Consider the following 23696-nt stretch of genomic DNA (forward strand, 5'->3'; position numbering starts at 1 on the left):
AGCATGAGTCAGAGCATAGGTTACAGCACCCCTGGAAGTCAAGTCAAGTCAAGTCTACTTGTATAGCTCATTGTCTCAAAGCAGCTTAACAAAAATGTTAAGGGTTAAGGGCAGTGTTCGAATTGGGGGGGGGGGGGGGGATCCGGGACCCCCCATAAGGCATTAGGGACCCCCCATGACAAGTATAGATAGACGTAGGTGTCCCCCCAAGATTATTATAGTAAAATATATATGAATTACACATTAACCCCCCATTAGACTTGACTCAATTTGAGCACTGGTTAAGGGCCTTGCTCAAGGGCCCCAAGAGTGGCAGCTTGGCAATACCGGGGTATACTTGATCTTCCACTCTCTCGGTAACCACTGAGCTATCACTTTCCTCAATTTTGATAGGAAAAAAGTGCCTTTCCCCAAAATTATTACTAATGTATTTAGCATATCCTTTGATCATATGTGGGTTGAGGCTTTGACTTAGTGATCGGGCCAATCAGGTTCCAGGGTGATTGTTGCCCAGGGAACGTCATGGAGTAGCTGGGAAGAGGAAATGGCCTGTACGGGGCTTGGAGCTCTGTGGTCAGGGATACATGGCATTTCCTGTCAGTGTAAACACACACACACACAGGGTGGCTGCAGTGCGTGAGCAGTGAGCATGGCTGTGTTTAAGTGAGCAAGAGCAGCACGCCGAGGAGCGTTTGTGTTGTAGTTTCTTCTCTCCATGAAACGAAGCGCCGCTCTGCGTGCTGATGAACGCGGCGGTGGGTTGACGACGCGGGTGTGTGTTAGCGCGCTAACATGGACCTCGGCTCGATGCTCTACAACAGTCTCAAAGATGTAACATGGAGCACGACAACTCTGCCTCTGGACCGCCTGGTGAGCGCCTACAGACTGCCCCAGATTGTAAAACTGGACAACGGTAAGTTGGATTTATGAATAATAATAATTAATACATTAAAAAAAAACACTAAGTTTTTCAAGCCTCTGTACTGATGATTTTTCTTTCAAAATGGTTTTATGTGTTTTAAAAATAAATAATAAAACTCCGCAGCAGAGCAGCGCGTGGGTGGCAATGTTACTCAGATGGAATTCCAACTATTAGCCAGGCAGCTAGCGTTAGCATTAGCATGTAATCTGGCTAGTTTGGGAATATTGTTATTATTATCGACTACGCTTCCAGTGGTGAGCTATAACAGGGTATAATTTGGGGAACAGGGTCTTTTTTATTTTTGCTAGCTAACCCCTTTTTTATTCTTAAATAAATATATAAAAATGGTGCTAATACGTGTGAGCTAGCCTAGCTGCAAAGAGTCAGCTGTATGGCACTGAACTGCAGTTTTTGCAAGGAGTTTGTTAGCTACTGCAGGACAAACGCGACTGGTTAGCAAGGTGTGTGTGTGTGTGTGTGTGTGTGTGTGAAAAAATCAAATAAATGTTTAATCCATTGCCTGCTTCATATATAAAACCGAGCTAGCAAATCTTATATAAAGCTTTTCATACCTTATTCATTTAATTAGCATATTGTCTTGTGTATAGTTTTAGATTGTTGAATAAATAAATGGATATAGTTCACATAGTTTAAGGAAACAAAACACGTATTTACTTTAAATATGGTTACTTTTAGACTTGGTGGAGTGGTTGGTATATGCCCTCTGATCACTCTCTGTACATGTAATAGATTTTGGGATTAGCAAAATTTGGGACAGAGCTCATATAGTAAACACACTTTTTTTTACTCTTATGTGGACACACATTTACTGTTTAATGATTAACAAGGACCTGAGAGCACTGGCACCTCATTGTCCTTGACATATTTAGGCTTTGCTGATATCAGAGCTCATGAAGAATGTGTTTCTGGTGTGAAATATTACATACATGCTTGGTCTGCGTGTACGGTCAAACCCCCTGATAATTCACGGTTCGTAAAATTTGAGGGGTTCTCGTTTCGAACCTATCGAACAGCAAGTTGCAGATTATCTTAAAATTCAAAAAAAAAATAAAAAAAGTATTATTAAACGATAAACCCAACTCACTGGTGTAATGTCCAGATGAATTTCACTGAGGTGTAGAATAGGGGCTGTGTGAAAATTCTTACAGCATAAGAACGTAATGTGTTCTGAGGGACCACTTTGTATGTGGTTCTGTGCAATGAACTGGCATTATGTCTTGGGTGTATTACCCCAGCGTGACCCTGATCAGGATTCAGTAGTTAGTGAATCCGCCATTAATAACTGAAACATACGACGGTCATATTTAAGCAAGTTGGTATTGTTGTTTGGAAAAGGGGGCTTTTCAGACCACGCAGAAAATTCTACCGTATAGTGTTTAAAATATGAAAGGGAAATAAATGACGCATAAGCCTGTGTACAGGTCAGATTACTTGGTGCGTCTAAGAATCAATTATTTTTTCCATCCTTACCGACCAGCTAATGACTGTAATAAAGCCCCTAAAGGTACAGCGTTCGTGTGATATACTGCCAAGTACCTTTTTTGGTTAGGAGGTTAGGATAATGTCCTTAAATGCACTGTACAGTCTCTGTTCTTAATACTTTCCGGTGCTGATACGATACAGTGTCCCATTTCCATGTTGTTGTGGATAAAGTGATAGGACTGTCATTCTCTCCAGGGGAATCTGTGGAAGGGCTAAGAGAAAACGACTACCTCTTGATTCATTCGTGTCGGCAGTGGACCACGATCACCGCTCATAGCCTGGAGGAGGGCCATTATGTCATTGGGCCGAAAATCGAGATCCCGGTCCATTATGAGGGTGAGGCTGTGCTGCACTTTTATTTTTTTGATTTTTTTCTCAAACCCCCCCCTTGTTCTTCTCTGGCTGTGACTCTTAACTGTGCAATCCCTTCTTTCATGGAACGAGTTGCGATATGAAGCAATGTTTGTGGTGTAATATTCACAATAAGAAAAAAAAGCAATGAGATGATCTAAATGAGGAACCGGACCAGCAGGTTCTTCTACCTATCTATTTATCTACCCATTCATCCATCTACGGCATTTCCCATCAGTTTAGTGCTGGCAGGCAATTTTCTAATGGCTCTCACTGTATTGATGTAACTATTAGAAGGTTATTAAAGTACTTCAACGCTAAGGTAAGGCATCGAACGATTGCCGACGTATTCAGTTGTCTATAATTAAATGTGAAGAAAAAAGAGTTTAATATGTAGAGATAAAATCAACCCCGTTGTGATTTAAGCCCCAGTAATGCTGTATAACCTTTCACTCATGATAAATGTTGAATACTGGAATAAGTCTCTGTTGGCATCTGGCAGTGTTGATGTGTCCTTTGTATCCAATCTCTGTTTTGCCTTCCCTCAAAAAAATAAATAAATAAATCAACAAGGAGGAATGTTTTTGCAACTTGACCTGTCTGAGAGAAACGTCACTAAACATGCACTCAGTGTTGAGTTTATTCTTATCTTCACAAAGTCAATATTAATTGGATAACAGCAATCTAGAAGATACTTGCTCCATAAGTTCAAGTCTAGATGACTCTGCAGCAAAAACGTTAAACAATCAAGGACTACTTCAGAAAGCTATTGATTTGCTACCTCAGTTTGTGTGGACGTAGAAGGCAGAAAGGATTTATTTATGAATTGTATTGTTTATTGCGCAGGTCAATTCAAACTGCTGGAGCAGGACCGAGATATTAAAGAGCCGGTGCAGTATTTCAACAGCGTGGAGGAAGTGGCCAAAGCTTTTCCTGAACGAGTGTATGTCATGGAGGAAATAACATTCAATGTTAAGGTATGTTTGTTTGTTTTTTCTTTGCTTTCTTTCGGTTTTCTACCTACATGTTTTTATTCCCTTTGTTTTAACTTCTGTTAGCATAGTTTCTAATCACTTATCATTGAAATGCCAGAGGACATGTAATACTGTTCCTTATTGGGTTTGTTATTTATAATCTATTTCTTGTGCTCTATTAATCCCGATCTTGACCGGCAGCATTTTAACAACATGGCAAGTGGGCCATTGAATCGGAAACAAACTGTTCATTGTCTTTGGAGCTGAATTCACAATGCCATTGCCTTGTCCAGTCTGCATAGTCCCATTTGTCTTCGAGTGAAAGGTTATATTTGTGTTGTCTGTGGTTGCCTCTTAATTTCTGCTGATAGAAAAAATATTTTGAATGCCTACGTTTATGTAGATTCCGCTTGAAACGAAGTTTCCGTTTCTAATGCTAGCGTGTCTCTCTCCCCCCCCCCCCCCCCCACAGATGGCGTCAGGAGAATGCAACGAGGAAACCGAGGTGTACAACATCACCCTGAACACGGGAGACGAGTTGACGCTGATGGGTCAAGCTGAGATCCTGTACGCAAAAACCTCGAGAGAGAAATCACGCCTGAACACCATCTTCAGGCGCATCGGGAAGCTGAACTCGATCGCTCGTCCAGGGCGGGGCAAGATGCCGTGTCTCATCTGCATGAATCACCGCACGAACGAGAGTGTGAGCCTGCCATTCCAATGCCGTGGACGCTTCAGCACATGCTCGCCCTTGGAGCTGCAGATGCAGGAAGGCGAGCACAGCATTCGTGCCATCGTGGAGAAGACGCGGCTGCCCGTCAACGTGACTGTGCCCGCGTGTCCGCCGCGCAACCCGCATGACCTGCACCCGATCCGAGAGGGTCACAGATACAAGCTAGTCAATGTGCGTACCAAGACGGTGGTGGTGTGCTGTGTACTTCGCCCCAACGCTGTGCTGCCTGTACACTTTCCGTTGCATGTTGCCACAGCGATGCCTCGCTTGCTGGTACCCGAAGGCCTGCTGCACGGAGAGGCATGGCTGGAAAGTGTAGTCCATCGCTGGTTTGCGTACTGCCAGGAACAGTTCGATATCGACAACTACTCGAGAGCAGTTCGTGACGTGAGGGCTGACTGGCCTGAGGATTCCAAGAGTCCCAAGAAAGGCACCAGTGGAACCGGATGCAAGGTCGGGACTGGAAACGGAGGTGGAGTTGGCACCAATGGCTGCCCTGCACATCTGCCCAGTTCACTCAGCTCAGCCCGGGACGAGCTCACGCAGTCATTCCACCGACTATCCGTCTGTGTCTATGGGAACAATCTACATGGCAACAGCGAGGTGAATCTGCAGGGTTGCATTAGCCTCTACGGCGAGTTCGTGCCTCCGGAAGCACCAGATGCGGATTATACATTTCCAGAGCTGCTAGACAGTTCATCTGGTCCTTGTAAAGCGGATCTGCCGTACGAGGAACTGTGGTTGGACCACACACAGGCGCACAGTCCTGCGCACGAGCAGGAGGCGGTCCGAGGAAACGTTAGTATCTCCAGCTGCCCGCCTTGTCTGCCATACCCCACTGTGAGTTCCACAAGTGCTGCCTTCCTCAGTGCTGACATCAGTCTACCTCCACCCCCTGTGCCTCCAAAATCTGAAGCTGTGAGTAAAACTTCCTTGTTAAATAAAAAAAAAAAATAAATATGTAACCATGTAACATTAAATGTCCAGAACAATAGGCATGTGGACGTAACCTTGCGTCATGGTTTGTGACATTGTCCTGTATTAGAAATCTGTCGAAGGGACACTGGATTATAGTGGCATATAAAGAGTGATAATCTTGTTCCTGGTGCTTTGTGTTGTCAAAATACACATACAGATATTTATGATTAAAAGTGTCAACATTATGTTTGACCTTTAGTCGGTCATTTCGAGAAAAAACAAACAAACAGGTACTCGGCAAATTATTGCTTGAGGACACGTACCACCGTATCGTTAACATCGCAGGATGTTAGTGAAAGTAGGGAATAAAATATTAGGATGCACGCAGAGATGATTATATAACGACAAATGTTTTAGTTACCTTTTAATATTATGGGCATGTAATGTCGTCTTTTTTTCTCAGATGAAGCTAATAAGACTTAAAAATTAACTGTAAAACAAAACCTCGTTTATTGAACACTTTCCCCCAGGTGGAAAAAAATAAAGGAATGGTTTTACCTCTAGGTGTTACACAGAATGATGAGTAATATAATAAAATAAATAATTCCTCACATAAAGCACCATTTATTACATTTTTTTTACCTGGGGGAAAGGGTTTTGTTTTACAGTTAATTATTAAGTCTTCATCAGAGAAAGGCTGTTCTATAACAAAATGATAAAGAAAGAAAGATAGAAAGAAAGGTGGTTTATACGTCACATGTATTTTACAGTAGAGTGAAATTCTTACTTTACATGTTAGGAAGCTGGGGCCAGAGCACAGGGTCCACCATGTTACCCCTGAAGCACAGTTAAGGGCCTTGCTCAAGAGCCCCAAAAGCATCAGCTTGACGATATCCCGGGGCCTGAACCACAGACCTTCCGATCAGTAAACCAGAGCCTAATCTACATGATCAGATTAGTTTGTAGCTGTGAGATGCTTATAAGCATGTAGTTATAAGTAGTCTTATTGAACAGTTCAACAGCGCTGTGATAGAACTATATACCAAAGGTCATACATACCTCATAGAGCAAGTCCTCAACGTTCTCCAGCCAACAAGAGAAGAAAAGAACAACTCAGGAGAAGCTCCCTGGCATGTTAATGTAGTGAGTCTTTCAACATGGACTTATTTCCAAATATACTCATCCTGCCTTTCACTTTTCAGCCCTGGTTAGAATAAAGTTTCTCCTACGGATTTCTAGGTTCCTCCAGAAACCTGTTCCATCAAATGAGTTCATTCATGACACTTTGATAACAGCTTGAGTGTGCACTGGACACGCATGTTTAACCTAGAAGTTTTATTTACTGTGACTAGCAAAAAGTACACATTAAAACGAATTGATTTCAGAATCCATGATCTGTATCCTGAGCCATAAAAACATAGTAACATACTAAAAAAAAAAAAAAGTAAAGTGATTTATTAACAAGATAAACTGAAACAAGAGGAAAACCAAATGGAAACGACTATGTTTAGTTAGACTGTATCTACTAATACAATTTAATATTAAGAATAGATGGTCCACAGTAACACAATCATCTGGTCATAGCCAGTCATGGACCTCTGTGTATATGCAGATAGCGATTCATTTTAATGTGTTTTAGCTGCTCTGTAACATAGCATGCTCTGAAGTTAAAAAGAAAAGGCAGGGCTGTGTGTGTGTGTGTGGGGGGGGTATGGCTGGCTGGCTGGCTGGCTGGCTGGCTCCAGGGCTAGAACTGGTAAATGGCCAATAATAGACACAACAATATTCGCCAAGAAACCGCAAATTAGCCAGACTTTCTGATGTCCTCGTAAAGCCTTTTTTACACCATTAATGCCAGGGTGAGGGGTGAAGGATGGTGTTCTACTTATGGCAAAACTAAAAACAGAAATGTCACCTAGCAGCGTGCATACAATCGTAAGCGCAGCTTAAAGCATGTCGTCAGGCAGTAATAGAAACAGGCCAGTTGAGACCTGGATGAATGTGTGCAATGAACAGTCTATATGCAGAGTTTCATTAAAGTTCAACCAGGATCAGTGTTCAGACTTTTCAAACCGTTCCACACACCCCTTTTATCATGAAAAAGAACGCTATTGCTTAAAAGCTGTGAGATTTAATTTTCAACCAGTTATGACTTATTAACCCTGATCCCCATAGGTGAAGGAGGAGTGTCGGTTATTAAACGCTCCTCCAATTCCTCCGAGGAGTTCCAAACAGACAGCCCAGAGCTCCAGCAGCATCCCGGTGCCATATCCACCCACAAAACCACGGCAGCCAGATACGCGTTCCCCGAGCCCTACGCTGTCTTACTACTCTTCTGGTCTGCACAACATGTGAGTATTAATCACAACCAAACTGGAATGTATTTAAATTGTTTAATAATAAACTTTTTTATTTTGGTATTCATTTTTGCAGAGGAGGAGAGAGTGAGTCCTTAAAAGAGATGGAGGAGCAGAACAATGCATGTTACCCATGCAACTGGATTCGAACGGACGGCAACAAAAGCACCAAACCACCCCCCTGCCTAGGCCCCTCCACCGACACTGCTCTGTCACGTCTCTCCTGGCCAAACGACTTCTGCGGGCCTGATTTCCACAAAACCGAGGACTTCTCCTCAGTGCATTGCCGCAGTTACTCCAGCTACCCGAGGAAAAGGACCCCTGGAACCCCTAAGACTTGTCCCTCAGGCCTCTTTGACTTTGACAGAGGAGAGAGGAGCACTACAGCTACAAAGGCTCAACAGCCAGCCCAGTTTTGTACTAAATCAACTAGCTATACCCTGGATATGTATAGTGAAAAGCCCATTGAGGAATGCAACACTAAACAGAGCAGATCCTGCCCTATCTTGCCACCAAGAACCCCCAAACCCAGTGACTCAAAGAAAGACAAGGAATGTGCATCAGCAAACGTGGCATGCGACGACACTACACAACATCAGGTGGACAAAGGAAATCAGGGAACTCCACTGTCCTGTCCTTCTGCTGTAGAACTACAATGGCAACCACCAAACAACATCTCAGGCCTTTCCATAGAAGAGGTGTCCAAATCACTACGTTTTATTGGTATGTCAGAGGACGTGGTCGGGTTGTTTGTTCGAGAGAAAATCGATGGCAATTTGCTTTTGCAGTTAACAGAAGAGATTCTGTCTGAGGACTTTAAGCTGAGCAAACTCCAGGTCAAAAAACTCATGCAGTTTATCGGTGGCTGGAGGCCCAAAATGTAAAATTGAGCAAAGCAAAGAAAACAAAACCCCAAAACAATACGCTACATAACAGTACAGCCTTCAGTATTGCGGTCGACTGTTTTGTATCTATACGCTATGCACAGTCTGAAGCCTTGTAATGAATTTACTGGTTTGTAGAATATATATGTATGAATGGAATATAGGGTGCTTCGTGTATTAACTTCCTGCGTCTTGACCTGTACCCTTGTCTCTATGTAATCTCTTTCTCTGACCTTATGGTACCTGCACAACACACTTAATATTTTGCAAAACCAAAGCCTTTCAAAATATGAATATATTTTGTTTAAACCCAGCCCTGCCTTTTAGCCTGTTTGGATGAACATCTGTAGAAATGGTGACCTTTAATACAGTTCTCTATTTAGACAAAATAGCAGACACAACCGTAACACGTCTTGTATGCATTAGATTGGACGCAATTGCTGGAGGTATATGGATACACACGTAATTCAACAGGCTACTTTTGCAAAAAATATTTATTTAATGAATAACAACAGTAAAACACGAGTAATCTTTTTCAGCCAGGCATCAATAGTTTCTACATAACCAAGCATTTTTTTGCCATTTAAACACGTGATGCATGTCGGTAACCACCTCCACTCTCCATAAACATACCACATGCACAATGCAATGATGTAATGATACAGCATGAAAATGAGCCAGAAAAAAAATGCTGTATATGCAGGATGCAAACCTCTTAATTATAAGGTTATGAACAGCTCAGAGTTGAATCTCGGAGCAATTAGCATAAAAACATCAGAATTCCAACATGACGTGCCATCGCTAAATGCACTTTCGTATTTTTTTTTTTTTTAGATGTCTATCTGTTTCTCTGCACCCTTTATTTTCTTATGCTCTTTTATATAATGTTGACAAAAGCGAAACAGGAAGTTGCAACTAAACTTTGCCATCGCTGTCAATCGGATTACCTCACACTCTTTCAAGCTAACGACATTTCTTCCTGTAAATAATTAACATGTAGAACATGAAGGTTTTGTTCCTTTTGTTGAAATTCCTAATTAGTTTTTAGAGCTGGACAGTTGTGTAAAGTGTTTGGTTGTTCGTTAGAGATCGTGCGTCAGTGGCCAATCAGTTACAGCATTTTTAAGTTGGAAGTAAATCAGGATCATCATTCAGATATTCATTACAAACCTTCATTTTGCCCACAGTGCCATTTTTGTGTGGAACTCCAGTACCCTGATCTTTTCCTTCACCAACATAGAGACCAATTATTATACCTCAATAATAAAAAACATTCACTACAAAGGTGTACCACCACATTGTAATCACAAGATTGTTGTGACGGATTTCATCCAGAACTCTAGTATAACGGATCGAACTTGACACTACAGTATATGTAAAGCTCCTTACATCCAGGGTTCCCAGCCAGTGAAGGTCCTGCCAAGTATATTGGCATCTGTCGCCTGGTCAATAAGACAGTTCACCTGCTCTTCCACACTCAGGCCTGTCTCTCCAAGCCGAGCACGGATATTGTGTTCCTCGGTTCCTCGAGCCACCTCCAGCATGCCTTTAAACGCGGAGTCCTTCTCGAAGCCGAGACGCAGTTCCTCACTAATGGAGAAAATATCTGTTATTACTAAAATACTAAATTTTATTTTTAGGATGGCACATTCCAAATGCAATCAGTACAACATTCCTACCGCATGTTTGGGATTTTAATGCAAAAATGTAGCCTTTATAGTGCAATACTTTCTTTCGGCTTCTCCCATTAGGGGTCGCCACAGCAGATCATCCATATTCATGATCCGCATGTTTGATTTTACACGTTTTTACGCTGGATGCCCTTCCTAACGCAACCCTCCCCATTTATCCGGGCTTGGTACTAAGAGTGCACTGGCTTGTGCAAACCTAATGGCTGGGGTTGGTTCCCTGACCGGGGTTCGAACCCAGGCCGCAGCGGTGAGAGCGCCACATCCTAACCACTAGACCACCAGGGAACAGCCTTTATAGTGCAAAAAGGGTGCAAAAGGTATTTTAGAAGTTTGGGTTTACAGATGTTCCTGTGTGGTTCCCATAGTTACTTCTCATACAAATCTCTTAGTGTTTACTGCCAAAAATAGTACAGTTTTGGTACAATTATTTTCATCATTATGAGTCTGCTGTGCTGTGAAGGAAAGAATCTATAGTACTCCTTATTGGATTTACTGCTAAATGTGTAAAAGGATAAAGTCGACTGAAAAGTTCATTTTGGGGAAAAAAAAAAGTCATCTGGGATGTAAAGTGTCTGATGCTTCCCACTGAAATGAAATTACCTTTTGCATACAAAAGCTAAACGGTTAAATCCAATGTAGTGGACCATTAACCCAAGTGCTGTAACGGAGCCCGGCTTACCTGGTTATAACCGAGGGGTTAGCTCCCTCTAGCTTCCTGCGTGCAAAGTTGATCTTTTGTAGAGGGTACCAGTTGATCTCAGTGGTATCTACACTCTCAGTCCAGGTGCCTCCTTTCTTAAGCTGCTTTAGTGCAAAATTCTAAAGAAATTAGGAGAAAGAGACTTTTGAACCCGGGAAGTTTGGTAGTCAGATTTAGACGTGGCCAAGCCCACCCAGGAGTATTAAAGATTAGTGATCAGTATGGGGTAGTATACTGTAATTTGTTAACAATTTACTCTATTGTACTGTAAAAAAAAAACTGTGTGTATATATTATATAATATTATATAAACCCAGCTAGGAAGTATTATAGTATTAAAAAAAAAAAATCTATATACATACATACACACACACACATTCATTGGAAACTTTATTAGGTACACCTTACTATACCGGGTTGGACCCCCTTTTGCTTTCAGAACTGCCTTAATCGTTCGTGGCATAGATTCAACAAGGTACTGGAAACATTCCTCAGAGATTTTGGTCCATAATGACATGATAGCATCACGCAGTTGCTGCAGATTTGTCGGCTGCACATCCATGATGCGAATCTCCCCTTCCACCACATCCCAAAGGTGCTCTATTGGATTGAGACCTGGTGACTGTGGATTCCATTTGAGTACAGTGAACTCATTGTCATGTTCAAGAAACCAGTCTGAGATGATTTGCGCTTTATGACATGGCGCGTTATCCTGCTGGAAGTAGCCATCAGAAGATGGGTACACTGGTCATAAAGGGATGGACATGGTCAGCAACAATACTCAGGTAGGCTGTGGCGTTGACACGATGCTCATTTGGTACTAATGGGCCCAAAGTGTGAAAATATCCCCCACACCATTACACCACCACCACCACCAGCCTGAACCGTTGATGCAAGGCAGGATGGATCCATGCTTTCATGCTTTCATGACGCCAAATTCTGACCCTACCATCCGAATGTCGCAGCAGAAATTGAGACTCATCAGACCAGGCAACGTTTTTTCAATCTTCTATTGTCCAATTTTGGTGAGCCTGTGCGAATTGTAGCCTCAGTTTCCTGTTCTTAGCTGTCAGGAGTGGCACCCGGTGTGGTTTTCTGCTGCTGTAGCCCATCCACCTCAAGGTTCGACATGTTGTGCGTTCAGAGATGCTCTTCTGCATACCTCAGTTGTAATGAGTGGTTATTTGAGTTACTGTTGCCTTTCTATCAGCTCGAACCAGTCTGGCCATTCTCCTCTGGCATCAAGGCATTTGCACCCACGGAACTGCCGCTCACTGGATATTTTCTCTTTTTCTGACCATTCTCTGTAAACCCTAGAGATGGTTGTGTGTGAAAATCCCACTAGATCAGCAGTTTCTAAAATACTCAGATCAGCCCGTCTGGCACCAACAACCATGCCACGTTCACAGTCACTTAAATCACCTTTCTTCCCCATTCTGACGCTCGGTTTGAACTGCAGCAGGTTGTCTTGACCATGTCTACATGCCTAAATGCAGTTGCTGCCATGTGATTGGCTGTTTAGAAATTTGCGTTAACGGGCAGTTCGACAGGTGTACCTAATAAAGTGGCCGGTGAGTGTATATATACAAATTATAGTTTATACAGTACAATAGAGTAAATTCACAAATTACAGTATACTACCCCATACTGATCACCAATCTTTAATACTCCTGGGGCTTGGCCACGTCTCGACTTGCGAGATTTTCAAGCTACAATGGGGTCATTTAACGCATCTCCATCGTAAGCCAGGGACTTCCTGTATTCAGTTTGAATGCTACCCCAGTTTATATAGAGCGCTACATTGGAATGAGCATGATGATAGGAAGGAAAAATCAGCGGTGCTTGTGAGGATCAGCGTTCCCCGTTCACAGAATGTAATTTTTTTTTTTTTTTTACTTTTGCTCAGATGCACGTGACTTTCTCATACCTTCCAGTCCAGAGAAGGTTCTTTGACGAATACGTCCATGGTGTTGAGGAGGAGGTCAGGCTCATTCCTGAAAGCCCTAAGCGAGTGTACCATCACACTGTGGATCAGGCCTGACTCCGCCATGGGCTTCATCAGACTTATAAACTGACGCGTAAGCCGGAAAGGCATCAGCTCGGGCACTGGCAGAAACTGAAGATAAAAAAAACAAACGATGTTTCAGTTACACCTAATGCAGCATGTATGCAAACTTCTGGTTCCTGAAGGAAAATGCAATCAGGAGAAACGCAAGTAAAACTTGCAGCAAACCTGAGTAGCCGATCCAAAAGCATGTCCGAAATCAATGCCAATCATGCCACCCGTCTCAGTATTGATCATGAAGTTAGAGAGGTGCCGGTCTCCGATACCCAGCACCCACTGACTGATGCAGAGCAGTGCATGAGAGCTGGCAAAATGAGAGCGCAGGGAGAGGAAAGCCTCCGGTGTTGTACTCATCTTCACAAAGGCTCGTCTGGTAGGGACAGAACAATAAACAGCAGTTTTGTCACATACATATACATATTAGACTCACCCTAATACCCAGGTACTGTATAACAACAAGACTAGTCGGCTCTCCGCACGCCTCCCTCCATCTGAGCTCCTCGTTCTGTTTATTTTCCACACAATATAAATAGTCTTTAGAGAATAACAGAACTGTTATAGCAGCATACCTCAGCAGATCCTCTGGTACACTCTGCTCAATCCGTGTAAAGTTATTTACAGTGTCTCTGCGGCTGGCCTTTCTGTAGTAAAATGACATCACACACAATGTTATGCAGTCGGTCTTTCAGCAGACAGAAAGACCAAGGAGAACATTACGGCACCACTGGAGCAGGGAAACGAGCAATAACGTACTTGTAGGTTTCAGCGTATCGTCTCATTCCCTCAATCCTCCCAGCAATTTTACTGAGCCAAGAGTCGTAGATCTGCATGGGCCTGAAACGTGGTGCAAAAGAGCCAATACTGATCGTAAGTACATCAGGGAATTCGAGTGCAGTAGTAAATCCATCAATACGTGTTAATTAAACGAAACGTTTGCTGATGAATCCCATGTATAATAATCACGATGCCATTAATAGAGAGAGCATACATGGTTATGTTCTGCTGCTCTTTATCGGTTGCTTTGCTGGCCAGGAATTCTTTCAGTGTGCAGGTGTTTTCCATCCACTCTATCAACCCAATTCTGCAGACAAAAAAAAAATCAACAAACAAGATTTTTAAAAGGGGGATCAAAATCTCAAACACAAGATATGTTTCCCATTAATAATCAATTAATGCTTAAGGGAGCTTCCCATTCGTTTAAATTTTTTTTTAAAAAGATCCAGACATAGATCTCCTACCTGCTGGTTATTGGAACAACCTGGTAGGTACGGAGTGTCAGGCTGCGTTGTGAGCAGGCTGTGTCCTGGCTGAGAATGATGTTCATGACTCCAAAGAGCTGCTCGATACGCTGGTCCTGCCGCAGGTCCTCACCACCCTTCAACAGGAACGGATGGTCCCTTTCATCATTGCCTCGTATGATGAGACGTTTTGGACGGCGAATGGAAGTCATGACCTTTACCTTGAGTGCACAATAGAATTAAAATCGATACCGCTTAGCCGGCTCGGCCTCATGTTAACCTCGCACCAGAGCTGGATGTGGTCTAGAGGGGCTAAGAACTTTTTTCTTTCTAATCAATTTGCTGCTGTACTCTAGCAAATCTCTAAAAGTGGATTATTTGGAGTTTAATTTAATTGGAGCGCAGGGGGTCGATTCATATAACCTACGACTGGGAGTCAGGTTAAGTAAGTACACTTGATGAAATGCCCCTGGAGCTTGTCTAAATGAAGATTAAATTAGAAATTTTTCGCACACTCATCCGTTGCACGTCATCAACAGTGAGTAAGAAGCACGTGTAAAATACAATAGCTAGTGTAATAAAGATGAATGAGGTGGATCGCTTTCTCCATCATTGATTTTCTAATATGGCTTAAAAGTAAATAGACTAAGTGCCTATTCTCCAATCAAAGTAAAATAAATCAATTCAGGGATAAATCACCATGCCTATAGTGAACATATTAATGATTTCTCTATGCCAACTCAGATTTACACGTCATTACTATTTGTTAGCTGTTTTGTGCTTTTAGATTAGATTTTCTTTTCATGTTACCTGGTGTAATACCTTTAAGAGACCACGTGGGGGCATTATAAAGCATCCTGTAAATACAATTGAGCTCCATCATTCCTCTGACACATAATATGGATGATACACGAGACTTTCACTGGAATTCTTTATTAATTTTTTTTTTATTGTTAATAAATTGATCCCAAGCCTACCACTGAAATAAGCCCCTTATCCTTGAAAAGGATAAATGTGTTTACTTGAAATAATGCAATTTTCTTTTCCAAGTAAATGAGAAAACGTTAAAATGAAAAAAAACATACGTATGAAATATAGGTTTAAAAAAATAATAATGAAGACCACCATTTATAAGTACATACCCTTTCATCAAACCCTGTAATCTTCGCATGGTACTCAGGCAGAGGCTTGGATCTTCCATCATACTGTCCTAAATTTGGAGAAAAAGAAGTCTTTATATATATATATATTTATATTTATTTATACACACCCACACTCCCACACATTATATTGCCAGAAGTATACTCTCAACTGACTTCACATGCAAATGAACTTGAGTAACATCTGATTCTAAATCCATAGGGTTTAATATGATGTTGGCCCTTTGCAGCTTAAACAGCTTCAACTCTTCTGAGAAGGTTTTCCACAAGGTGTAGGAGTGTGTTAATGGGAATCTTTGACTATTTTTCCAGAAGTGCATTTGTGAGGTCAGACACTGATGTTGGACGAGAAGGTCTGGATCGCAGTCTCTGCTCTAATTCATCCCAAAGGTGTTCTATCGGGTTGAGGTCAGGACTCTATGAAGGCCAGTCATGTTCTTCCACCGTGCTTTGTGCACTGGTGGGCAGTCATGTTGGAACAGGAACGGGCCTTCCCCAAACTGTTCCCACAAAGTTGGGAGCATGAAATTGTCCAAAATGTCTTGGTATACTAAAGCATTAAGAGTTTCTTTCACTGGAACTAAGGGGCCGAGCCCAACATCATAATCCCTCCCTACACTAAACTTTACACTTGCACAATGCAGTCAGACAAGTACCGTTCTCCTTGCAACCACCAAACCCATACTCGTCCATCGGATTCCCAGACAGTAAAACGTGATTAGTCACTCCAGAGAACCCGTCTGCACTGCTCTAGAGTCCAGCGGCGGCGTGCTTTACTCCACTGCATCTGATGCTTTGCGTTGAACTTGGTGATGCACGGCATGGATGCGCCTGCTCGACCATTGAAACCCATTTTCTACACGCATTGAAACCAAAGCTCTCTACACGCTGTTCTTTAGCTAATCTGAAGGCCACATGAAGTTTGGAGGTCTGTAGCTATTGACTCTGCAGAAAGTTGGAGTGCACTATGTTGCCTTTCACTTTGTTATAATACCACTTCCAGTTGACTGTGGAATATTTATTTCGAGGAAATTTCACGACTGGAATTGCATGGGCGGCATCCTGTCACGGTCCATGCTGGAATTCACTGAGCTCCTGAGAAAGACCCGTTCTCACATTCTAACCATGGAAGTGATTGGAACACCTGAATTAAATTATTTGGATGGGTGAGTGAATACAATTGGCAATATAGTATAGTTTATATATATACAGTGAGGAAAATAAGTATTTGAACACCCTGCTATTTTGCAAGTTCTCCCACTTAGAAATCATGGAGGGGTCTGAAATTGTCATCGTAGGTGCATGTCCACTGTGAGAGACATAATCCAAAAAAAAAAAATCCAGAAATCACAATATATGATTTTTTAACTATTTATTTGTATGATACAGCTGCAAATAAGTATTTGAACACCTGAGAAAGTCAATGTTAATATTTGGTACAGTAACCTTTGTTTGCAATTACAGAGGTCAAATGTTTCCTGTAGTTTTTCACCAGGTTTGCACACACTGCAGGAGGGATTTTGGCCCACTCCTCCACACAAATCTTCTCTAGATCAGTCAGGTTTCTGGCCAGTCGCTGAGAAACACGGAGTTTAAGCTCCCTCCAAAGATTCTCTATTGGGTTAAGGTCTGGAGACTGGCTAGGCCACGCCAGAACCATGATATGCTTCTTACAGAGCCACTCCTTGTTTATCCTGGCTGTGTGCTTCGGGTCATTGTCATGTTGGAAGACCCAGCCTCGACCCATCTTCAATGCTCTAACTGAGGGAAGGAGGTTGTTCCCCAAAATCTCGCAATACATGGCCCCGGTCATTCTCTCCTTAATACAGTGCAGTTGCCCTGTCCCATGTGCAGAAAAACACCCCCAAAGCATGATGCTACCACCCCCATGCTTCACAGTAGGGATGGTGTTCTTGGGATGGTACTCATCATTCTTCTTCCTCCAAACACGTTCAGTGGAATTATGGCCCAAAAGTTCCATTTTGGTCTCATCTGACTACATGACTTTCTCCCATGACTCCTCTGGATCATCCAAATGGTCATTGGCAAACTTAAGACATGCCTGGACATGTGCTGGTTTAAGCAGGGGAACCTTCCGTGCCATGCATGATTTCAAACCATGACGTCTTAGTGTATTACCAACAGTAACCTTGGAAACGGTGGTCCCAGCTCTTTTCAGGTCATTGACCAGCTCCTCCCGTGTAGTTCTGGGCTGATTTCTCACCTTCCTTAGGATCATTGAGACCCCACGAGGTGAGATCTTGCATGGAGCCCCAGTCCGAGGGAGATTGACAGTCATGTTTAGCTTCTTCCATTTTCTAATGATTGCTCCAACAGTGGACCTTTTTTCACCAAGCTGCTTGGCAATTTCCTCGTAGCCCTTTCCAGCCTTGTGGAGGTGTACAATTTTGTCTCTAGTGTCTTTGGACAGCTCTTTGGTCTTGGCCATGTTAGTAGTTGGATTCTTACTGATTGTATGGGGTGGACAGGTGTCTTTATGCAGCTAACGACCTCAAACAGGTGCATCTAATTTAGGATAATAAATGTAGTGGAGGTGGACATTTTAAAGGCAGACTAACAGGTCTTTGAGGCTCAGAATTCTAGCTGATAGACAGGTGTTCAAATACTTATTTGCAGCTGTATCATACAAATAAATAGTTTAAAAATCATATTGTGATTTCTGGATTTTATTTTTTAGATTATGTCTCTCACAGTGGACATGCACCTACGATGACAATTTCAGACCCCTCCATGATTTCTAAGTGGGAGAACTTGCAAAATAGCAGGGTGTTCAAATACTTATTTTCCTCACTGTATATGATCCGGAAAAATTTCTAATTGCATATTAGAAATTTCTATTGCATATTTCATTAGAAGATCTTGAAAAGCCTGATAGATTTTTTCTAACCTGGCACCTCAATCTCGTTCCCGAGTGTGTCTGCGCTGAAGTTACTGAGCCAGGGTGAATACTCCTTCAGATTGCACGGCTCCTTCTGGAAACCTCTCATGGACAACGCCAGATTTTCCACTTTATTAATATATTCCTTATCCTTACGATTGTCATATAGCTTTAAACCATCCGAGCCAAAAAGCTTCTCCACTTCTTTGGAGAATTTCTTTTAAAAAACACAGACAACAACAGAAATTAAAGATTTCACCTTGTACTCGTACTCATACAATGAATTAACGATTGGGCTGAGAGCTGTAACTGAGAACCTGGGCGAATTTTTTCCGGAAGGATCCAATCTCTTTGTCTTTGGCGTTGCAGAGTGACATTTTCATTTCTTCATACAGTGTCCTCATCATTTTCTTGTCCATGCTGGGCTTCTCCAACTGACTCTTAACCTCATCCCACCAATCCTGCAAAAGAGAAATCATGGCATGGTGTTGGGTCAAAGATGAGAAGTGATGAAAAACTGCCTCTCTTGATTGCATTTGTTAAATTTCATGTAAAACTTGTTCAGTACTTTAAAGAGCATTTCAGGGTTGGTGAGCTGCTGAAGAGCATCAATAAACTTGTGAAAAACTCCTCCTCTATCCAGTGTTGTCTTGAGCCTAGAAAACGCACAAACGGTCACATAATGTGTTTCTTGTTGATGCATTTATTAAAGCACGAACAATCCAGTTCAACATACTTTGCAACAAACTCTTGATTCCTTTGACCAATAGCAGACTCTTCAAATGTGTAACCATCACTGCTTATCATGAAGGGGTAGATGATTGCTTGCGGGTAGTTTTTCGCGATCTCCTCTACCGCATGCTGCACCGCGACCGCCTCTGGCTTGTCCAACAGAGCCATCATCTGACTGATCCAGCCAATCAGCTGCCAGCAAGGCACGCTTTCCACCTATTTAAAGACAACGTGGCTACTGTTAGAACTTAGGCACGTTTAATGACAAACTATAATTGAGCCTAAAACAACAATTCAACACTTCTTTTTTTTTCTTCTGGGCTTTGTGTTAGTTTGTTGAGTCTACAGCTCTAAATGTGGTAGTGCTGTGGTAGCTCAGTAGATAAGATCAGAAGGTCATGGGTTTAAATCTCACAACCATTAACCCATTGCTGGGTGCTTGAGCAAGGCACCTAAACCTTAACTGCTCAGCTGTAAGACACTCTGGATACTCTGCCAATATCCAAAAATGTAAATGTCAATCTACCTCTTTGGTTATCAGGTCCAGGGTTTCAGCAGAGTAGAGCTCCACCAGCTGGAGTAAGCGAGGGAACTTGAGTCTGGCTTCCTCTGAATTGAGCTTTAATGCTTTTAGCATCATCTTTACCATGTGAGCAGGTAAACTCTGCATGTTCGGAGAACTGATCACTGCAAAAAAAAATACCATGAGCATTAGTATACAAGCTTTTATAAAAATAACAAATAACAAATAATTGGGAAAATGTCATTCTGTTGAATAGATACTGAATATCTGCCAGCAGGTGATCTGATTTTATACATGATCTAATACGAAACAATACCCTAAATTTTATAGCTTTTATATGGTTCATTAAACATGTATAGAAATGTAATGTTTTGGTATGCAATCCAAGATTTACTCTTTTCTTTTTGCTCTTCCTCCCTCAGTCTGCGGTCACAGAAGTTAGCAAGAGTCATGTAGGCCTCCACAATGCCTAATGTGTCTGCATGCTTTTGGCTGAATGACTGCTCCTCCTCCTCGGCCTTGTGTGCAGCACTGTGTAGGAGCTCTAGGGCACGTACCTGCAGGCCCTCCACCACCTAAAGTTTCAAAGAAGAAACAGATCAGAAGAACAAGAAATAATAAGAAATAAAATAATTATAAAATGTATACAGTATGTTTATTCATTTTTAGCAACAGCACACACTATTATACATATGTGGCCAATCATATGCAAACCCCTGGCTGTTCACATACTAGTGCCACATAGTCATAGGCAGACAATTGCCTTCAATTTCTGTATGTTAAAGCAAAGAAAAAAAATATCCTCAGTTGAATCATTTTACTTCACTGGCCCAGCATGACAATAAGTGTATTGATGCATTCATGTTTGGGGGGGCAGCACATTCTAAAATATTTCAGCTAAAACCAACAGTAAAAGCTACCTGGTCCCTGGAAGATGTCCGGGAAAGTTCTAGTACTCTCTGTGCTTTTTCTTCTCCGAGGACATCCAGAACAGAGGGACTGCGTTGCATAGCACCAGCCAAAAGACCAAAGGTGGTGCCCAAAAGAATCCTCTGGTCTCTAAACATCTTGCCAGTGAAGGCTTCACTTTGCTTCTCAATATCCTCTATACAACACAAACACATAAATCAAACTGAAGAGCTGTCTGTTATTTACCATCATATTTCCAGACTGGAAAAGCAGCATCCAGTTTGTTTAATACATTCGAAAGTCTGCTTAATTCAGAACAGTTTCTACCCAGCAATGGTACGGTCTTGAGCAGGGAGCTGATCTGCTCGGCGGCCCCCTGGCTCTGGCACCTTCGCTGGCTGAAACGGCTGAAACTGTGCACCCATCGCTGTAGTCGATTTTTCTCAGCCTTTGCCTCTCTATGAAGCTCTTTTAACAGTTTGGTTGCCACAGAGAAGTTGTTCTAGTGTGAAGGATCGTGGAAAGAAAAAAAAAGCAACATATCCGATACATAAAAGAAAATCAATGAATTCTTTCAAACAGTTTTGGTGGAAATATTGATGGTCCATTTTTTACAACATATAAATAAAAACATCTAAAATGAAGACCATGGTATGATTTTGAATTACCTGTTTCCAGGCACTATCTGCCATGCTCAATTTCATATTAAACTTGCACTCGTTTACTAGAGCCCCCAACTCTTCAGCTGTGCTCTCCTGCTCTGCTCCATCCACCTCCATACTGTGTGCAGGAGATGAGCACAGCTTCTCGTAGATCTTATCCAGGAAGAAACACCTGGAACATTAGATGATATATTACATTTCCCACACAAAACCCAGTATGAAGGCAAAGTTGTGACTGCAAATCTCATTGATTTTGTCCAATGCTGACTCACCGGGATGTAATGATGTCATCCCACACGTTCATTGGGTCAATTTTAGCATCGGGGTAACGGCTTGTCCATCTCTTGATCAGATTTTTTAAAGAACCCACAGACACTGGTACAGAGAAGAACATTAAGAGCTATGATAAGAGCTGCAGTCTAATATGTAAGCAACAGCCATCCAAATCAATCTTGATTACCAACAAATATGGATATATGGTTTTATTAAGTGTTCTTAGGCGGCTCACCCTCTCCTGTGACGTAATGCAGGAAGTCCTGAATTTCAGTGAGAGCTTGGACAGACTGGAGCATGGTCAGACGACTGCGATTCAGTAGAGGATCAATGCTGGAGTAGTTCTGCACAATACAATAGCATTTTGGATTTGGCTCATACATTTTTCTTAAATGTGTCTATCCAACCAAAGATAATCTAGCAGGCCAAGGTAAGAAGATTTTGTATCCCAATCTTGGAAATCCATATATATATCTGTTAAATAATTTAGCTGGGCCAACTTGAGTTGATTTTAATCTAAACGTTTTTGGCTGATCTTTACATTCCTGGTATCGGAAAAAAAAAAGAAAAAGGTAAAGCTCAATAAAAATCTCAATAATATTTATTGTGGAAACCAATGGGTGACCCTCATTGCTCATCAAACTCCTCTCTTGGATTATTCAAATCCAAAACTGACCTGCATGAAGACCTGCATGCAGTTGTTGGCATAATATTTAGCACGGTCATAATCCTCTTGCAAGATGTACAGAAGACTGAGTTCTTGACTGTAGTGCGTCTCCATCACCAGTTTCCGTTGTTCCACCTTCATGGCAGCATCCACAAAGCTTAGCAGTTTCTGGTCTCTCTTCCCCTGCTGCAGCTGCTTCAGCATGCTACGCATCATGTGCTGCAGGTAGGTTTCCTGTTGGAAATTCAGGATTCGTAGTTAGGTTATTTATGCCTGACAACATTATAAACCCTAAGGGTCTCGTTTATATGCATTGTGTGGAATAGGCTCCAGGTTGATTGTTATTTGTTATAAAATGTAAAAGTTTTTTGTGGGCACAAAAAAAAATGTCATTTAAAAGATGCACATGCAGGTCACATGTCAGTGTATAGTTGTCATAGGTGTGCACAAAACTGCTTAAGCAAATACAGATATTCCCCAAACAATGTGAGTGGCTTATCAAAAGGTACTTACAAAAGACTTTTGTTCTCTCATAATGGATTGAGAATTTTTTTGTGTTTGTCATTACTAACATGTAATGATTAACCTTAAGAAAATGCATGTTAAAAAAACCGGTGCATATTCACATCCTTATGAAGATTGTGGACCTTTAAAGCGCCAGTTGGATTCCACCTCATGTGGAGTTTGGACATTGGACCTCTTTAAATGTGTTTAAAGGCTCTGGCATGGAGAAGCTGGTGTTGGATCTATGATGATCTCGTATGTTGCACTATTTTATGAGTTGCTCAGTAGTTACTGGTTCCATAACCTCAAATGACTGTATAAGACTTTAGAAATGATATTACTCATAATCTTACATTCCAGTGCTCATGTTAGTTCTCACTCTCCAGTGTTCTGTATTGTTTAAAGATTTATTATCACACTTTTTATCACCCAAATGAGGATGGGTTCCTCTTTTAAATCGGGTTCCTCTCAAGGTTTCTTCCTCATAACATCTAAGGGAGTTTTTCCTTGCCACAGTCGCCCTGAGACAATGTCTGTTGTTAAAAGTACTATAGAAATAACCTTGACTTCAGTAAAAACGACATGGACTCGAAGGATTATCAGGTACCTGCATGCAGCAAATCATTTTAACATTTGCACATTTTTGCTTTGAAGTGTACAAATCTCTAAACTTTCAATAAATAAAAAAATGCAGGTCTCTTCCGTACCAGAATGTTTCGGATAATGAGTGTTTAGCTGTGACACAATGTGCAATTCAAAATTCCCAATCTGCTTTAGAACCTGCGCTTAGATAACATTCAGACAAATTTCACCTGATAAAATGGATCTTCCCACATCTTGTCCAGGTTAATGGGGGAGCTGTTGTCTATATTTACAGTAGCACAGTACTGTAAAGACTTCCACTCAGTCAGGTGATTGTAGGCCTCCAGAGCTGCTACTTCCCAGAAATCCTTCTCAGTGTCTGTAGGCTCACCATCCATCCACTCCTCTGTGTTCAGTGCCTGAGGCAAAGAAACACAGGCCCATGATTGT

The 23696-nt window shown here is 41.9% G+C and overlaps 2 protein-coding genes and 1 long non-coding RNA gene across 3 annotated transcripts in view; 2 read left to right on the forward strand and 1 right to left on the reverse strand.

Annotated features, from left to right (window-relative positions):
* The first annotated feature begins 494 nt into the window (after positions 1-494).
* Positions 495-8955, forward strand: garem (GRB2 associated, regulator of MAPK1). The gene is made up of 6 exons (XM_083541979.1): positions 495-913; positions 2621-2761; positions 3623-3753; positions 4223-5401; positions 7577-7752; positions 7835-8955. The coding sequence occupies exons 1-6, from the start codon at positions 793-795 to the stop codon at positions 8640-8642; spliced, it is 2556 nt and encodes an 851-aa protein (XP_083398105.1). The 5' UTR covers positions 495-792; the 3' UTR covers positions 8643-8955.
* A 210-nt stretch (positions 8956-9165) lies between these two features.
* Positions 9166-9784, forward strand: LOC310726468. The gene is made up of 2 exons (XR_014533771.1): positions 9166-9723; positions 9754-9784. It is a non-coding gene; the product is annotated as an uncharacterized lncRNA (long non-coding RNA).
* The window catches only part of prkdc (protein kinase, DNA-activated, catalytic subunit), a 55025-nt gene continuing 40846 nt past the window's right edge, over positions 9518-23696 (reverse strand). The window contains exons 65-86 of the mRNA XM_083541909.1: positions 23477-23665; positions 22170-22394; positions 21729-21837; positions 21493-21595; positions 21227-21392; positions 20886-21060; positions 20570-20754; positions 20044-20224; positions 19653-19813; positions 19131-19342; positions 18963-19050; positions 18712-18855; positions 18404-18611; positions 15478-15545; positions 14336-14556; positions 14086-14178; positions 13851-13931; positions 13667-13738; positions 13266-13467; positions 12960-13148; positions 11013-11152; positions 9518-10232 (exon numbers count right to left, since the gene is read on the reverse strand). Coding sequence (XP_083398035.1) covers positions 10028-10232; positions 11013-11152; positions 12960-13148; positions 13266-13467; positions 13667-13738; positions 13851-13931; positions 14086-14178; positions 14336-14556; positions 15478-15545; positions 18404-18611; positions 18712-18855; positions 18963-19050; positions 19131-19342; positions 19653-19813; positions 20044-20224; positions 20570-20754; positions 20886-21060; positions 21227-21392; positions 21493-21595; positions 21729-21837; positions 22170-22394; positions 23477-23665 — 3417 coding nt within the window. The 3' untranslated portion in view covers positions 9518-10027. The remainder of the gene's footprint in view (positions 10233-11012; positions 11153-12959; positions 13149-13265; positions 13468-13666; positions 13739-13850; positions 13932-14085; positions 14179-14335; positions 14557-15477; positions 15546-18403; positions 18612-18711; positions 18856-18962; positions 19051-19130; positions 19343-19652; positions 19814-20043; positions 20225-20569; positions 20755-20885; positions 21061-21226; positions 21393-21492; positions 21596-21728; positions 21838-22169; positions 22395-23476; positions 23666-23696) is intronic.

This window comes from Silurus aristotelis (assembly GCF_946808225.1).
Source record: "Silurus aristotelis genome assembly, chromosome: 5".
Lineage (NCBI taxonomy): Eukaryota > Metazoa > Chordata > Actinopteri > Siluriformes > Siluridae > Silurus > Silurus aristotelis.

What these genes read in the sequence shown, in the direction of transcription:
- garem (XM_083541979.1), top strand. Translation starts at nt 793, where the DNA reads ATGGACCTCGGCTCGATGCTCTACAACAGTCTCAAAGATGTAACATGG. An exon ending in GATCCCGGTCCATTATGAGG is followed by an intron (nt 2,762 to 3,622) that starts GTGAGGCTGTGC and finishes TTTATTGCGCAG; the next exon opens with GTCAATTCAAACTGCTGGAG. An exon ending in TCTTCTGGTCTGCACAACAT is followed by an intron (nt 7,753 to 7,834) that starts GTGAGTATTAAT and finishes TCATTTTTGCAG; the next exon opens with AGGAGGAGAGAGTGAGTCCT.